The sequence below is a fragment of the Tupaia chinensis genome, unplaced genomic scaffold (assembly GCF_000334495.1).
Source record: "Tupaia chinensis unplaced genomic scaffold, TupChi_1.0 Scaffold000196_1, whole genome shotgun sequence".
NCBI lineage: Eukaryota > Metazoa > Chordata > Mammalia > Scandentia > Tupaiidae > Tupaia > Tupaia belangeri.
Window position 1 is genome coordinate 2,379,826 of NW_006159671.1, and position 18,955 is coordinate 2,398,780.

The window sequence follows — 18,955 nt, forward strand, 5'->3', positions numbered from 1 at the left end:
TCCGATTTCAGTAACACTTTAATACCGTAACAATATTCATGTTTTTGTATAATTTATATTAAATAAAGTACTATGAAAATTGATGTGTTAAAAATCATGTTTATCCATCTTATGACAGAGACATTACTGCATCTTTGTGGCCTGTTCTGATACTTAACTTTTGTTATATTGTTTGTGTTTCCAAAGTGCTCTTTATGAGTGTTTTTAAATGTGTCTATAGCACAGCTAGCTGCTGTTTTCGAAATTGGTACAGTAAAACCTGGCAGGATGAGATACTGGTGGTGGTTTTCCAGGGTGCCCTTTTCCAAGGCCAATGTACATGAATTTCTATGAATTTCAGGTTATTTCTGTCAGCTGCTGTGTCTCCATAGCACCCTCCTGAATGCATCACTATGGATACTAAGAGGCGATTGGATTCAAACGACCTCAGGAGGTTATGCTGTGGCTCATTAGTTACTATGTGCCATATGGATTAGAAAATCCATCATACACTGAAGGAAGCAAAATTACTGCTTTAGTTATAAGTGGTGCATATTTATATACATGTGTGGCTTTGTCTTATATTACAAAGTGCAAATTCTTTTTTTTTTTTTTTTAGAGAGAGAGATGTTTTTGCTCTAGGGCATGTGCACACACAAGACAGAGACAGAGAGACAGAAAGTAAGAAATCGACCCCCTGGGGGGGTGGCCATACTGCAGTCCTTTCTCCTCCAATCTCCTCTTGGGATCTTGGGTACACACGCACATGCACCCACACACACACAGTCTGAGTTTCAAGCCACTGGGTCCTATTCTTGTACTACAGTTGGCCATGTAGGAGTCCAATAATGTAACCATTATGCCATCTGCTGGCCCCAAAGTACAAATTTTTAAGAATCCTGCAGGTTTATTTTCCAAGGTATTTACTTTAATACTCTCAAATAAATGTTAAAAGGCATGACACAGTCAATTAAGCCTGCCCTTCTTATTGGTCCTGTTCAGGATTCAGTATTATTTAAAGATTAGAGCCCTTTGTTATTTCTTAGTGATATAGTAGTTCTTAGCTATTTCTTGTGTCTCCTTTTTTTTATGACTTGATAAAGCTTTCTCCCAAATTCTCATTTTCTCTAAACTTTTTATTTCTGTATCTCATTCTCCACACACACACACACACACACACACACACAGAGAGAGATAATATAGATACACATGCATGAGCACATATGCCTGTATATTCATAAAACACACAGTTTTGTATACAGTTTCAGATGTTTCCTAGCTCTTTCGAATTCCAGGTTTAATATTTGTAAACTTTTTGCTAATGAAATTTAAACACTCCCCTAACACCTTTGTATTATTACTAACAACATTATATCTCCTCTTTTTCCCTGTCCTTGGTAGAGCATGAGCAGTGGAGAGAGCAGCTTTCTCATTGATGAAGGACCAACCAAGGTAAGCAGCAACCAGTGGTATCCTTTCTTGCATTTATCATAGGGGTAGTTTCTGGACCAAAACTCAAGTTTCTGAGGACTAGTTTTGTACTCTTTCTCCATTACATCACTCTTTTTTTTTTTTTTTTTTTTTGAGAGGTTTTTGCTATAGGGCGCGCGCGCTCGCCAGAAAGACAGAGAGACAGAAAGCGAGAAATCACCCCCCGGGGGGATGGCCACACTGCAATCCCTTCTCCTCTGTTCTCTCGGGATCTTGGGCATGCATGCACACGCGCCTGGCGTGAGTTTTAAGCCACCGGGTCCAGGACGCGAACGGGGTCCAGAACGCGGTCGACTACATGGGAGTCCAGCGACATAGCCATTACGCTAACTACTGGTCCCTCTATTACATCACTCTTATTATCCGTACATAAGTATCTGTCTAGGAGTAATTATGAGGTGGCACAATTTACTTAGAAATAAAATTTAAATATCAATTCATAAGTTAGTAAAGAAACTCAAACTTTGGCATTGGTTTCTTAGAAAATAAAGGATGCTGCTGGAGAAGATGGGGAAATACAGTTATATTCTTACACTGTGAATTTTAACATAGATGATAGTTTATTGTTCACTAGGCCGACTTACCCTTAGTGTTCTGAAGTGAGGACTGTGGGTTTGATCGAATGATAATAATTGACATTTTATAGATTTATTTTTTTGTCTTCTTTATTTTTAACTTTTGATTATGGGAAAACATTTACATGATCTGTAATTGGTGTCACTCAGAGTACTAATGAGGGTTAATCCTTCAGTGCAGAGCTCAAGCCCTGTGTGGATGGAACTGGATCCCACATGGCAACCACAGTCTGAACCCCTTCCCCGGGCAACTGGAAGGCATGCTACACGCATGAGCATGAGTCTCCAAAATCCTGACAGGTTGGGGAAATGGAGGGGAAACAATTGCAGGGTGCCCATGCTGCACTAGGGTGTTCTCTTTCTTTCTCTTTCTCTCTGGCAAGCACATACACATCTGGCAATTAAAAAAATAATAAGAAAAATAAACACTCGTTATTAAAAAAAGAAAAAGAGTACTTATTTTATTTTATTTTATTTTATTTTAACCTGAGAACACATTGCTAGAGTCTTTTCTAAATCCTTGGCAGGGGTAGTCATTCAGGAGGTCCTGAAACTTACACTTTGTTAGCTTGAGGGCAAGTCCCTCTCATGTTGAAACCATGAAACAGCATTTTCTGAGAACACCGTATTCCTTCTTTGAATTCTTCAGTGGTTCTGTAGTAGCCATTTTCATTCTAGTCTTCCCAAGCTAATTTATAAAGTGTTGTAATATACCCTGTTGAGCAGTGTGTTGGCCTGTGTATCTGTCTACATGAGATTTCCCTATCAAAGAATAAAAGCATGGGTAGTTTTGCCCTGTTTTGCCAAATTGCTCTGTCTTTCTTTCCTTGCAAATGTGTGAGAGAGCCTGTTACCCCACAGCCTTATCAATAATGTGTTGTCATGCTTTTAGGTTTTTCCCCAATAGTGAGAGAAAGCAGCTAATCAGAGCCAGTTCAGCTAGCTCAGTGTCTCGGTGAGCTTAAAATTGCATTTCTCTCAGCATGAATGTGGATTTCACCCTTTTCTGTGTTGAATGGTCATTTTAATCTATTTTGCCAGATCACTCTATTCACACATCTTGTCCATTTTCCTGCCAGGGAGATAGATTTTTCCTTTTCTTCTTTTTTACTATTTTTTTTGAGCTCTGTATGTATTTCTTATGATCTCTTTGTCTATGATGAAAGTTGCAAATACTTTCCCCAATTATGTTATCTAATAATAATTTAAATTTTACTTATTTATTCTTTCCTTTCATGAGCAAGAGAAACTGACAGACAGGTTTCTTTGACAGAGTTTTGCTACACCCTCATCCTCCTCCCAGCCTCCCAGTCAGACAGGATCTCAGGCACCCGTAGTCTGCTTGGGTCGACCTGGGTCCAAACCCAAGCCCAGGGCCTTCCCATGGAGCTCCAGCATCACACAGCAGTGCCTCCTCCGTGAGCCACTGCAGCTGGGCCAATAACTGACTTTTAAATTTTTTAAGCAATATGTAATATTTCATTCACTATGTTGACATTATCCTTGCTTTCTTTTAAAAATTAAATTATAGTAGAGTTTTGGATTTACAGATTTATAATAAGTAAGTAAACAGAGTTCCCTATATCCCATGTCTGTGATGACCTGACCTGAAGCATTTTGTCAGGTTTATCCCCCCTGGAAAGATACTTCCGTTATTTCCTCTCTGTATATTGTACTGTTCTGAAGAAGGTCGCTATGGGGAGCCCACATAGAAGGATTGGGGGCTATGCTGTACCTCCTTAACGGTGAATATTTATTTGCAAGTATTTGTGAATATTTGTTTTCTTCCTTCCTTCCTTCCTTCCTTCCTTCCTTCCTTCCTTCCTTCCTTCCTTCCTTCCTTCCTTCCTTCCTTCCTTCCTTCCTTCCTTCCTTCCTTCCTTCCTTCCTTCCTTCCTTCCTTCCTTCCTTCCTTCCTTCCTTCCTTCCTTCCTTCCTTCCTTCCTTCCTTCCTTCCTTCCTTCCTTCCTTCCTTCCTTCCTTCCTGCCTGCCTACCTTCCTGTCTTCTTTTCTCTCTCCCTCTTTTTCTCTCTTAATTTCAATATGGGTTCTTTATTTTGTACTTTGTTATAACCAAATACTGTGTTGTTTATTTCATGTGCTCTAATTGTTCTAGCTTTGGCTACTGTTTTTAGATAAGCAAATTGGAAAAGGTTTGAAGTTCAGCTTTTCATCTATTTTTTTTTATGGTTGATGCTTTTTGTATTCTATGAAATAATTATCTAACCCTGATTTGGGAAAATTTTTTCAAATCTTCATCAGTTTTATAGTTTTAACTCTTATGTTTAGGTCTGCGATTTCTTTCAGGTTAACTGTGTTGAAAATTCATGGAAGTCTTAAGGTCCCACAGAGTCCCGTAGCATAGCACTCTTGTTTCTCTGACGTTCTATAATAAATTTAGGATAGACATCTACGAAAAATGGTAACCTGTAAATTTTATAAACGATACCAAGAAAATCAAAATACCGAGGTGAAAAATTTTAGACCAACAGAACACTATTTAAGATATAGGATATAAAATAACTGGCATCTATTTGGTATCTGCTGTTTTTTCAAATTATAGGAATATTCAATCTTCTGTCTATAGCAGAAGGCTCATTGGTTTATAGAGCAGAGGTTTTCAGTCCAGTAGTCACCAGTTGCTTAGGTCTCTTCAGCTTCTTCCAGGAAGAAAACAGTGTGGGCAGAACTTTGCATGCCAAGAACTGTACTCCCTTAATGATCATTTTATGAAATTGTTTGTCTTTTATTACCCTATAAAATGCATTCAGTACTTGCCTTCTTGTAATATAGATTTGGTTTTCTTTCAGATACTATTGATTATCCTAGTTATTTTTAGGTAATTGCTTTGGTATTTTGAATAATGACCCTGATAATGGAAGATTGGCAACAACTCAGCATTTAAATAATTGAATGACTTTTCCCTTTTTTTCAATATGTGGGAGGTCAGGTGATACTTAAAAAATAAACTCTGGATAAACTTTGCATAGCACGTATCCTCCCAGCGTAATTATAATAATTGTGCTTTCTTTGATGCAGAGGCATACTTAACAGAATGTCTGTTTTACTTTATCTTCAATTATTCCTTTTTTTTTATGCTCTCTCTGTCCTTTTTTTTTTAAGTTCAATTCCAAAAATATTTATTATTTAAAGCCACTGTATAGAAGACTTAGGAAAATTTACCTCTTTTTCATTTACATATTTATCTTTCATGATAATTTGTTCACCAGAGAAAGAGGGAAGTGAGAAAGCACCCTCCATGGAGGAGAGAAACCACAACCCCTTCTCCTCCATTCTCTTGGGACTTTGGTCATGTCCTAACATGTGAATTCTTCAACCTGTCAGGTCAGAACTTGAACCGCCCAGGTGGCCAACTGGAATCTATAGCCACCTAAACCATGCCACCTGACTTGCACCATTTTGTATTTTTTTGAAGTTCATTTACATGTCTCTTGAGAGAGAGAGAAGGAGACAGACAGAGAGAGAGAGAGACAGAGAAAATGAGCCACAGATGCCTTTGACAGCGTCTCACCATGCCTCTACGTCCCACACCCAGTCAGGGTCACAGATGGGCCTGGCATATTCAGATCAGCCTGGGATTCGCATCTGGGCCTCCCACATGGCCCCAGCATAGTGCAGCAGTACCCTGCCACCTGTGCCATCACAGCTGGGCTGCATTTGTCTATGTTTTTTAAACATTTTTTCTAATTTTTTTCCTTTCCTTCCTGCCCTCCATCTTTAAATGTCACACCCAGATACACCTTCATAGAGCGATCACACTGAGGCTTTGTTTGTTGGAGTGTCTGTTTTGGGATTTTATGCAGGTTTTGCTAACTCTCTGTTGGTTGCTTCACAGCCTGCAAAGCGATTCAATTTGTTCCTGAGGCGGCGTCTTATGGTAAAACCCGTGCTGACTGAGGCTGCTTATGCTCTGGATGGCCACAGTGGTAGCCCGGGTTATTTTCCTTCCAGTGAATACTGTGGACCTGGGGGGGGGAGAGATCTTTGTCATTGATTCCTGTTGAGCCAAATGAGGCTTAGGAACGATAGTTCTTAATCTTTCTGGATCTGATGAAATCTGTGGGTACTCTTTCTAAAAATGTACACACACATGCACATACACACACACACACACACACACCACAGTTTTAAAGGTTTATGAACCCCCATCAAGAACTTAGAATAACTACATTATTAAAAGAAAAGCTATTCAGATGGTCACTTCCTTATAAACAGGGATTTCTGATAACAACTTAAATATAAACACAAACATATGCACATAACTATAAAATACATTTATGCCACATTTTGAGCAAAATCAAAGCATGATATGTTTTAATAATGTTCACTTTTACATGCAACCACATTATCAGTTTTTCCCACTCCAGTTAGCTTTAACCAATTTTTGTGACCTATTCTAACGCATGTATGCCATAGTGATTTTTTTCCCTATGTATATTTTTAACATTTTACAGTTTATACTTAGGGAATGCTATAGTGGTAGAAGTTTGAGTTTTTTTAAGTACCCTTTGGCTTTCGGGAAAAGGAAAACATATGTATTCATTTTAACTGTGTACACAGGAAACTCATTGTAGTCATGGTTGCCTAATTATCAGACACTATGAGTATGATTTTCGTGAATTTCTATGTGTTCATTTTCTGTAACCAGAACTGCTCTTTGTAGACCTTTTCTTAATTTGCCTAAACAATATGAGCCCTTATAAGTAGTCATCATAAAACCAAACCAAACTCTGCCATACAACAGGTGGATGTCACAGACTTAGATGAAGGAATTTTTTTTTTTCTTTCTAATCTTGTGCTTTAACTGTATCTAGTCTGACTAGTATTTTTTTTTCTTCCCACTTGTCTCCCACAAATTTCGGTGAATTTCATAAGATATACTAATGCTATCATGATTTACCAGAATGCGAATGATTTTTTGGTTTTGTTTTGGTTTCCTTTTTTTTTTTTTTAGCAATTTGTAGTCAAGGTATAACATTATAACATTTTTAATTTCTCGGATATTTTTACAATCTTTGAGGAAAGGAGAGGTGATTATGAGTCCTTTGGACTCTAGAGAACTCAAACATAACCCTTGAGTCACTATTTTTTATTTTAATCTCCCTAGTTTATTGTTTCTCTGTTCATTTTCAGTTCATTTTCTTCCATGCATTAGGAGTCAGTTCTCTGAGACACATTACTCTGCACTAGTACATAAATACAATTACTCTGTTCCTGGACCACAGATGAAACATGAGAATTCTGTTTTATTCATACATGACTGATCTGTGATCTGCATTCATTCCCTTTTATGGAAGGCCTATTTTGCCTGACTTGGGTGAAAAATGGCAGAGTTCTGTAAAGAAACTCATGAACTAATAGAAATACCAGCTTTAAAAATTAAAACCATCTAGCTACTCATTCACAGGTTGCTAAAACAATTGGAAAGTTGTTGATTATTGCTTTATTCATTTTCCTAATTCTAAGTATTCGGTGTTGGCTGCTGCAAGGGTTAAGAATTGTGTATTACATGTAAACGGTGAAGAAGACCCGATCAATTAAGCATGCAGTCTTTCTGGAGCTCTCTAGTCTTTTTGCTGTTTTGAAAGGGAGGAGATTAATGAAGTATACAACACGTGAAAGTACAGTTAAACTTTTGGCTTGATTATCATCCTGGAGAATTTATCCAAATTTAAACGAAGGGTTGATTTTGGCTCTCCTGGGAATGTGTAGGGAGCTTTGCATGAGAACTTAACTTGTAGTAAGGCCAGCTGGCAAGCTACCTGCTTTCTAATTTTGAACTGCACCTTGATTTTCTTTTAATCTTTCGAAAGTTAAATTAGAAAGTGACAAGTTAGTGAAAATGTAGTCTTAGCATTAATCATCAGCTTATTTTCTTACAGTGACCTTCCATTAATTGGTCTATAATTAATTATACCCCCCAAAGTAGTGTGTAAACAAGACTTATGTAGTCAACTAATTGGGATGTTGTTTAATGAAGCTAACAAGTGTCTCTCTGGTTTGCATTTGGGGTCACTCTGTACATGTATTCCTTTTGTATTTTGACGTAACAGCAGCATTTTACTTGTATGTGCATGTGGTTAAAAGGCTTAACTTCCTTTTGAGTCACCGTTGTGTAATCTCTTGTGTGAAATTCCCTTTTGTAAAACAAGCATGATCTTCTGTCGATGAAAACTCCCGGTCATTTGTCTTGACCCATCATTTTACGACTGGAAGAAAACTTAGGTGGTAACCGAATGTTAGATAATCCCTTTCATGTTTTTTGCCTCTTGAGAATACAACTATAATTTTAAATTATGTTCCTTTTGTCTCCTGCAGTTTCAAAAACACAAACATAGCAAAGATTCTATTTTCTTCCGAGACGGAATTAGGCAGATCGATTTTGTGCTTTCCTATGTTGATGATGTAAAGAAAGACGGAGACCTGAAGGCAGTAAGTACTTACCTAAGAGGAAAGAGGCTGATAAAAAGAAGTGACTTATTTAGTTTGACATGGATGTCTGCATTGAATTAGGTTGTACAAGACAGAGGCCTCAGAAGTGTCACTGAAAGCTAAAATTGGGTGAAACAACTACAAAATTGGCAGTCTCTAAGTGAATATCTAAAATCAATTTATGTTTTAAATATTTTAGAAACCTACTTCTCTTTCTTCTTCTTTCAAGTAACTGAAGCTCACATATATAGCTCATGTTAGATATTAAATGTGAACTCCAGCATTTGGCGTGTGTGCCTGATTGCGATACTTACTTTTTGGAACTGTACAATGAATCCATCCTTTCTGAACAGCGTTCTTAGTGTGCTCAACAAGAATACCACTTTCTGAACTTATGAGGGGACTCCAAAACGTTCATGGAAAAAATGGAATCATAGTACGGGTTTATTTTGGTACAAAAAGTTTTGAAATCCTTGCATGGTTTTTAATAGAGTATATATTTTCTATAAGCCTGTTGACCCTTTGTTTATTATTTTACTGTTTTTTACTTAAGGTTTTTACCATAAGGTGTAGGCCCTTACCGGAGAGAGACGATGAGAGGGAGAAATCATTATGTGGGGGGATGGCCACCCCACAGTCCCTTTTCCTCCATTCTCCTCCTGGGATTTTGGGCATGATGTGAATTTTGGGCCGTGTCTGGGACTTGAACTGTGGTTGGCCATGTGGGAGTCCAGCGCCATACTCACTGCACCTGCTGGCCTCATTGTATATTATTTCTTTCTTTTTTTTTTTCTTTTTCTCTTTTTTACTGTCTCCAGCACTGTGAATGAATTCATGAGGCTAAAGAACTTTATTGTTTATTTTATGTTTCCAAATGCCTAAAACAGAGGTTGAAACATAATGGATGCTCAATAAATACTCAGTATTTGAGATAATGTTAATATATTCATCTATATATGTGCATCCATGTATGTATGTATATAGATATTTGTGCGTATATATACACATGGACACATATATGTATGTATTTCTTTACTTACAAAGTAAAGGTCACAGAATAAAAAATGTAAAACGATAGCTGTTCTCACAAAATGCTGTGCATATCTAGGGGCCAGCAGGTGGTGTGGTGACTAGGAATGCTGGACTCCCACATGGCCGACCATGGTTTGAGTCCCAGACCTGGCAGCTTGTTTTCTCACTTTCCCTGTCTCTCTCACTCTGTCCCTCTCTGGTCAAATAAAAATAAATAAATAAAGTTTAATTAGATAATTCCAAAAAAAAAAAAAAAGAAATCAAATGCTGTGCATATCTAGCCCTGTCCCTTCTGTCCACGCTTTCTCTGGAAAGCCTCTTAGCAGGCCTCTTAAATTCCCGGGCCATCATCATCTTTGTCCCTTCTCTGAATATTCCCCGTGAACCTGGCTGTTCATTGAGATTCGTCGTCTCCCCTCATCATCCTGGCAAGTGTGGTGGCGTTCCCTTACCTAGCCTCACCCTGGGGAGGGGGGCGTGAGTGCTGCTCCCCCCCTTTTTATCCTCTTTTGATTATACTCCATTCCCCTTCTGTCCCTGAAATTCCTGAACTTGAATCAAATTCATCAGACTTATTACTACCCTGCATTATTGCTATCATTTATCTGTCCCTGGGTCTTCTCTGTTTGTTTCCCCATTTTAGCTCCTCTCTCAGTGTCTCTCTACCAGAACGTCTTTCAGAATCATCAGTAAGCTCATGCCTATGTAAATGACTGTGTTGACACACCGGCCTCTCCATTCCTTGAACTCCCCTTACCAGTGATCTTAGCCTCCACCGGCACTCAGTCATCCACACCTCTCGAGCTTGTCATTTCTAAGAACTGCAGTTCTCTGTATTCTCTAGTTCTCATCTGGCTGCCTGGTAGCCCTGCTTGGCTTTTCCATTCTGTTGTTGCTCCTCTCCTGGATGCCTGCTTTGTGACTTTTTCTCCTCATGCCTCACTACCTCCTGCCCATCCTTAAACGTAGCTCACTACACTTTCCTCACTTCACTGAGAAAACTGAAGCAAACAGAAGAGGAATTCTGTACATTTTCACTCTCATCATCTTCTGCATAGCTCATAGAAAAGCTCGTGCTTCCAGGAGGAAAGCAGGTGCTCAGCAAACGCTACGCTGTTTGTGGAAACAGCTCGGGCAAAGTGGGCCACTCTCAGTTCTGGGAATGGTTGGCGCTATTCAGCAAACCCAGATCCTAGACACCTTTTCTAAGGTTGCAGGCATGCCTTTCTGAGGAGACAAATAATACCTGCTGTATTGACTCTTTTCTGTGCACCTACTGAGAGCATTGCTATTATAATTCTTTAAGTTACTTTTTGTGGTGTTCTTTACTGGACCAGTTCCTTCAGCAAACTAATATCCTGTTAATTTTTCCATTAAAAACAACAACAAAACCTTCTCTGATCTCAGTTTCCCACTAGGTACTTTTCATTCCTTGAATTTCTTTCTGCCCAACTCTCTTTCATTTTCTTTTTAAAAGTTTTTGCCATAAGGTGTATGTGCTTGCCAGAGAGAGACAGTGAAAAGGAAAGTTAGAAGTAGTCCTCCAGGAGGAAGGGCCACACTGCATTCCTTTCCCCTCCAGTCTCCTCTTGGGATTTTGGGCACACATGCACACATACCTGGTGTGATTTTCAAGCCGCAAGATCCAAGACTCGCAGTCGGCCACATGGGAGTTCAGCGCCATAATCACTGAGCCACCTGTTGGCTTCCCTCAGTTCTTTCTTAAACACGTTTTTTTCAGGCCCTCACCCCAACCGCTCTGTCCCTCTCCGTATACAAAGCTAATGGTCAGGTCTCAGCCCTCCGCTGGATGGACCAGCTACTCTTGGGACACTTGGTCACTGTCTTCTCTGTTGTGTCTGTCCTTCCTTTGGCTTCAAGGGCTCCACATTCTTGGTTTTTCTCTTCTTTTCCTAGTTGTTCCTTCTGAACCTTTTCTTGTCCTGGATCCCTTAATATTATAGTGCCTCAGGACACAGGCCTTAATCCTTGTCTTTTTTAACATGAATTGATTCCTACAGTGATATTCTTTGCTTGCCATAATTTTAAAACCATAAACTTGCTAATTTCAAAGATTACCTTTCCTGTCTCGACTTCTATCCCAAATGTATATAACTAAATGCGTGCTCTGCATCCCTGTTTGCCAAGTCTCAGAGGCATCTCAGACTCTCCAGGTCCAGGGAAACTGAACTTACCCCAAAGAGCCTGGCCCATCTATTCTGTCTTTTCCATCTGTAATTATTCATTGTACATTTGGCATTAAGGGTAACTTACAGTATTTTATAAATGGTTCAGCAAAGTTAACTTTTTAGCATGCATCTATAGAAAGTAAATACCATGACACCCTCCCATATTAAGTAAATACCATGACACCCTCCCATATTCATTTTTGAAAAAATACTTGAAAATAAAATTTTTTTAAACGTACAAAAGCCACCTTTTTTAAACAATTAAAATCCTACATTATTTCTGTTTCTTCATCACATAACATTTCTATTTCACTTTCCCCATATAATTTTTTCCTAATGTAAGTGTTCTATCCGTGAGATTTTCTGCTCGATCATAACTTTACTACAACAAATGTATGTATGTTGATAGAAGTGTTTTTAACTTTTACCATAACACTCTAAGTCTTAAACTTCTGTCTTTTGTATTGAGTTATTTTTATAATTGTATGAATATATCATTGATAAATTACCATGAATATATTACAAAATTTGACAGACGATTATCAAACATAAATGAGCTCCATAAATGTCAGAATTAATGAGATGGGCAGAGGGGCATTAAACATTGTTCTCTGTGTTCGTGGATGAGTTATTATTTCCACATTGAGATGGCTCGGCTTCAATTATTACTATATTGCTTTTGATTTTATAAGTTAGTAAAGAGGAAGGTTGTTCAGATAAGGATGTAGATTGGATTAGATTATTATTGCAGCAGTGTCAGTCAGATTTGAATTTCTGAATTAAGTTCAGTGATTACAAAGTGATATATCGGTAATGTTTAATGGTCTGCGAGATGACAGTTCCGTTACCTCTGCCTTCAGTTTTCAGAGAGCTGATGATCATCTTAGTTACTAAAGCACGTATTGCTACAGTTATGCAGGTATTCACTTTTTCAGTACTGATAACAATATTTTGAATGTCCTCTCCCCTTTGTGCCTGCTCCCTAGAAGTTTGCAGGCTACTTAAGTTTGGTAACAAGAGAAGGGCAATTGTGAAAGGATAGCTGAGAAAAGAGAAGGTATACCATTATCATAGATTAGAGGCTTGTTCTCTTATGCAGGAAACATTGGAAATAGAAGGAAAAAACTTACTAATATTCTCTTTTTTTCCTTGTAAATTTGCAGAGGCTTAAAGTTAGACATAATCATTTTAAAATGAGTGTTGGGGCCAGTAGATGGTGTAGTAGTTAAGAGTCTATGTTCCCACATGGCTGACCAAGGTTCAAATCCTGGACCTGGTGGCTTGAAAATCACACTGGGTGTGTAAGCATACATGCCCAAATTCCTAGAGGAGAATGGAGGAAAAGGGATTGCAGTGAGGCCATTCCCTCACCCTAGGGGAGTGATTTTTCACTTTTCCTCTTTCTGTCTGTCTGCCTCTTCCCGGCAAGTGCATATGCAAACACACATACGCACACGCACACACACACACCAAAAAAAGCCATAAAATATCCTAGTAAAGTCTTCCAAAATTTCAGTTGCTCTGAAATTTTTACACTTAAATCGTAATTAAAACTAAAAGATTTTTGAACCCTCAATGCATTTTTTTAAAGAATTATTTTATTTAACTTATTTATTTATTTTTAATTTGATCATAGAGAGACAGTACGTGCATGTGTGTGTGTGTGTTTGTGTATGTGTGTGTGAGAGAGAGAGAAAGCCGCCAGATCTGGGATTCGAACAATGGTCAACCATGTGGGAATCTAGCACCCTTAACCGCCACACCACCTGCTGGCCCCTCAATGCATTATTTTAAGCTTCCCTCCCAAGTAATGGATGTTTGTATGAATGACCTATAGTTAAGCTTAAATATTTTTCTCTCATGAGCAAAGCTACTCTATCCTTCAAGGTTAAAAAGAAGCTTTTGGTTTACCACTACATTGGAATATGTAATGTATTTGAATATTGATCTTTGTAATTTTTTAAGGATTATTTTATTTTAACTTTATTTACTTATTTATTTTAATTTGACCAGAAAGGGACAGAGTGAGAGAGACAGGGAAGGTGAGAAAGCAAGCCGCCAGGTCTGGGACTCAAATGGCAGTTGGCCGTGTGGGGGTTCAGCACCTTTAACCACCACACCATCTACTGGCTCCTCTTTGTAATATTTTTTTTCTTTAAATTTATTTATTTTTTACATTAATTCACTATACATCATTACAGCATACAAATGAATTTTCCATCCAAAATACACTGTATATTGGCTCAATCAAGCACATCAACATACACATTATCAGCAAATAATTTTCCATTTCTTATATCTTGTTTACTTTGCTTTTTGTTTTGCCATCCTTGATTCCCTATCCCTCACCCTCTGCCCTGTCCCACCCTCTTCCCACATTGTCTCTGGTATCCATGGTTGCTTTCTATGCCTTTCCCCCCATTTAATTGATTTGCTAATGAACTTAATTAGTCTAAATATTTCCAATAGCAAGCGCAGCTGATATATACATATACATGAACACAAGTCTGACTTTAGGCATAAACCTCAGTGAGTAGAATGAACATACTATAGAGTAGTACCTAGCTGGGGCTATATAGCTTACTGCAGTCATCAAATATGCATTTTTTAAAAAAATTTCATCAATAATATTCCATTTCTACTTTCATATATATGTGTTTTTTTACCCCATGTCTGACCCTCTGCCCTTTCCCACTCTCTTATTACACTATCTCTACTGTCTACAGTTGACTTCCATTCCTTTTCCCCCAACATTTTGTTGATCACACAATATCATAAGTAATCTAACTACTTTCAATAGCAAGTTCAACTGGTAATTTCAAGAAAAGCAGTTCTGAACTGGTAACAATATTTCCTTGAAACTTAAAGCCTAGAAACGGGTTAGTTTTCTGTTCAAATATAGGTACATGCACCTATTGACCGCTCGAGATGGGATAAAAAATCCTTTAAAACCGGACAACAAAGCTTAGAAGAAAAGCAGTAATATTTTAGTGAAGTCATAGAATGCTGTTTCATCAGTTCAGTCTCATGTACTTAATCTTTCTTCTGTTGTGGTTCGATCTTCCAGATTGAATTCTGGGATATAATATTCATCTCCAGACATTGTCCCTACAATTAAGTTGCCCATTTTCTTAGTCTCTTTGTAATATTTTTAAAGTTCATTTATCCATTTGCTCCATGGGAGAGAGAGACAGACAAAGAAGACAGACACTCCCCACAGACCTGATGCTGTGACCCACCTTTAGCCTCAGCCAACCTGGACCATGGGAATCCTGGAAAGTCCCAGAACATGCAGCCAGGACCTGCCCTGTGGATCCATTGCATCACTGCTTCACCACCTCTGAGTCTGATCTTTGTCATACTGAGTCTTCATTAGTAGGGACGTGATATAGCCCTCTGCTTATAAAGTTTTTAGAAATGTTTTGTGTTATTTACTGAAGTTTTACACAGACAGATGTCCTACAGATTTTCTCGGTTATTTCTTAGATTGGATTTTATTTTTCCCTCAGAGAGATTTTTGCAGTGGGGCACATGTGCACTCATCAGAGAGACAGAGAGAGACAGGGAGACAGAAAATGAGAAATCATCCCCTAGGGGTGGTGGCCACTCTGTAAACCCTTCTCCTCCAGTCTCCTCTCAGGATTTGGGCCATGCACACGCATGTGCCTTGAGTGAGTTTGAAGCCTCCAGGTCTTGGACTTGAACCACAATTGGCCACATAGAAGTCCAGCGACATAACCACTATGCCATCTGCTGGTCCCAATAGATTGGATTTTCATAGTTATTCTGAATCATGACACAGGCAAAGAGCACTGCCCAGCACCAAGACGAAGGTGATACAGAGAACTGTAAGTACTCTAATATGCAATCATGGGAGGGGCAGAGAACCATCTGGGGGTGCCGACATCGTGTACTAAACTTGTCTATCCCTGGGCAAATGAAACAAAGCTGTTCGGCCTAATTCTACTGATTTGTTTTGCTATAGGAAAGAAGAAAGGAGTTTGAACAGAATCTCAGAAAAACAGGCCTTGAGTTGGAAATTGAAGACAAAAGGGTAAATGTTGTTAATTTATACAAGAAACTCATTTTTTTAAGTGTTGTTTTTCTACTATTCTGGCTTTTGAATGAGTAGACTTTATATTTAGGGACAATACCATAGTTCTTATGGCTAAAAAAGTATGCCCGAGCAGTAGGGGGGATGGTCTTCTGGGGAGATCAGTACTCTGCATCTGAGCTGATCAGTGGAATACTTTTAAAACTGTGCTGTTGTTACACATTGTAAAATAAGAACAATAGATATATTGTTTCTATCCAGGGGAAAAAGTGACTTTTTTTTTCCCATAACCGGCTTGCTTTGAAGGCTGTCTATAAGCTGCTATAATAAATAGCTGTATTTGTCTGTTTTTGCCTTGCTAATAGAATTACCTGAGACTGAGTGATTTATAAAGATATAGAGTTTATTTAGCTCACGATTTCCGGGTGCAAGATCCAGGGCCAACTTGTGGTGAGGCTACAGCTTGGAGAGGTAGGAGTGAGCAGAGCGCTGTCCATGGTGTCTGTCGGTTGCTCTGACCTCTCTTCTCTGTGCTTATAGACCCAGGAGAACTCCCTCAGAGAGGCCCCGCCCTAAAAGCATCACATCCAGAGGGCCCACTCTGGGACACTGAAAGAATTAAGTTTTTCCTTAACATTTTAAAAGTCAAATCTCAACAAGTGAATTTCCGGAGAACATTCAGTTACCACCCACTAAGATCAATTCCAAAATGTGACTCTCTGGGGGACAAACCATTATCCAAGAGATTGAAACAGTTCACCTGACTCTCTTGCAGTATCATCTGCCGTTTAAGCCAGAACACTCTTCATGAATATGCCAAGTTTGTAGCTTTTGTGTTTTTTTTTTAAAACTTTCTGTCATTTATTGTTCTTCTAGAATTCTCTTCAAAACAAATTTCCCTTGGTTTTAAAGACCTACTTAAGATGCCATTAAGAATATGAAATGTCCAATACTCTCTCATCTTAATATTCTCTAGTTTGTATTTCTTCCCTGTGTTTACCAAACTCATAAATGTGTATTATAACACACAATCAATTACTTACTCTATTTAATGACTGTTTATTACCCAAAGTTCTTCCTCCCTGTGTGGGCTATACTTAGAAATTGAGTAAGTAGAGTGAGTCCGTTGAATAGGTTGTATGTATCCCTTAAGCAGCCTAAGCAAATTCCTGAGCCCTGAACCACATGTACAGTTCTGAATTTAGGGCTAAGTGTACACTGACTCTGAAGTATATTTTTTAAAAAAATCTCTCTACATTGTATATTTGGGGGTCTCTGTATTCTTTCTCACTCATATATATATATATATATATATTTCTCACTCATATATATATATATATATGCATGTATATGTGGACATATATATTAAAATATATGTAAAACAGGCACAGAGATATACATTTTATATTTATAAAACATATCATACATATACATATATATATAGCATATACACACATATAATATGCTATGTAAGTATAAATATATCAGGTCATCGGAAAACTCATGAATCATTTTTGCATAGGAAAATATTGAACAATGTGTCATGACTTCTCTGATGACCCAGTACATCTATTTTGAGAATTTGGCTTTCTAAAAGCTCTGCTAAAAAATTTTTCAGTGAATCAAATATGCTGTGACATTCTCAAAATGTTATAAAATTTTGTTTCTTTAATCAGCTCAATAGCAAACAGATGGATAAATTTTCTGTTACTTTGCCTCTGTTTTAATGCAGGACTCTGAAGATGGAAAAACTTATTTTGTCAAGATCCACGCACCTTGGGAGGTCTTAGTAACTTACGCTGAAGTGTTGGGGATGAAAATGCCTATTAGGGAGAGTGACATTCCCCGCCCTCTGCCGTCTCCCTTAAACTGTATGCTTGCACCTGTAAAGCTCCCGGAGAATGTGAAGCATCCGCGTCCTGAGTATTTTACCGCCCAGTTCAGCAGACATCGGCAGGAGCTCTTCCTCATCGAAGACCAGTCACGCTTCTTTCCTTCCTCATCAAGAAACAGAATTGTATGTAGAGAAGACTTTCAGGGTGTATGCACCTGTGTGCTTTTATACACGTGTGTACAGTGCCCTCTGCAACATGTTCTGTGTAGAAAATAAGCATTCAGTCATAGCGGGCAGGTTTGAAAATCCGCTTGAACCACTAGAAACTATTAACCTCCATACCTCCAGATTATTATTTAAAAAGGAGTGGTTACAAGACTAGCAGATGGCATAATGGTTACATCACTGGACTCCCACATTGTCAGCCATGGTTCGAGTCCCAGATGTGGTGACTTGAAAGTCATTCTGGGCGTGTGTGCCCAAGATCCCAAGAGGAGAATGGATTGCAGTGTGGCTGTCCCCCTTGGGGGGGGTGATTTCTTTCTTTTTGTCTCCCTCTCCAGTGAGTGCATGCGCCCTACAGCAAAAATCTCTCTTAAAAATAAAAGAATGCTTACGGGAACCAGCAGTTAACATAATGGCTATGTCACTGGACTCCCATGTAATTGACCGTGGTTTGCATCCTGGACCCGGTGGCTTAGAACTCATGCTGGGCATGTGTGCGTGTGTACCCAAGATCCCGAGAGGAGAATGGAGGAGAAGGGATTGTGGCGTGGCCATCCCCCCTGGGGGGGGTGATTTCTTGCTTTCTGTCTCTATGTCTCTCTCTGCCTGGCGAGCGCACGTGCCCTATAATGAAAAAACCTCTCAAAAAAAAAAAAAAAAAAAAATTAACAGGTTTGGGGCCCTTACAGTGTCTGTGCCACTGTTTCTTTGAATTTGTAAAGGAATAATGTCCAATGCATAGGTTACCCTGAGAATAAATGAGTTAAGATAAAAAAAGCCTTTGAATAGTGCCTGGCACATACTAAATGTGCAGCATCTGTTAGATCTTAGCGTATGTATTGATCTGATTTCATAGGAAAACTTCCGTTTCTGTATTGCTCTTACACTTTCTGTTACTTATTAATTTAACCATCAGGACTCTGAGAAACGTATCTCTTTACTCTCCGCTTTTTCACCACCCGTGTTCGGTCTTTCACTGGGCTCTGTCTACCTAACTCCTAAATCACTTTAGAATCTGTCCACTTTCATCTCCAGCCCCAGTTGTACCACATTATCCAAACGTACAGACGCCACAAATGTAGAAATTCTGAGAAGCTGCTGGAAGACCAAACACAGATGAGA

General features: G+C 38.7%; 1 protein-coding gene across 1 annotated transcript in view; it reads left to right on the plus strand.

Annotated features, from left to right (window-relative positions):
* The window catches only part of ANO5 (anoctamin 5), an 82,389-nt gene that overhangs the window by 15,375 nt on the left and 48,059 nt on the right, over window positions 1–18,955 (plus strand). Inside the window, exons 3-6 of the mRNA XM_006146902.2 lie at window positions 1,381–1,431; window positions 8,386–8,499; window positions 15,706–15,774; window positions 17,507–17,791. Of these exons, the coding sequence (XP_006146964.1) occupies window positions 1,381–1,431; window positions 8,386–8,499; window positions 15,706–15,774; window positions 17,507–17,791 (519 nt within the window). The remainder of the gene's footprint in view (window positions 1–1,380; window positions 1,432–8,385; window positions 8,500–15,705; window positions 15,775–17,506; window positions 17,792–18,955) is intronic.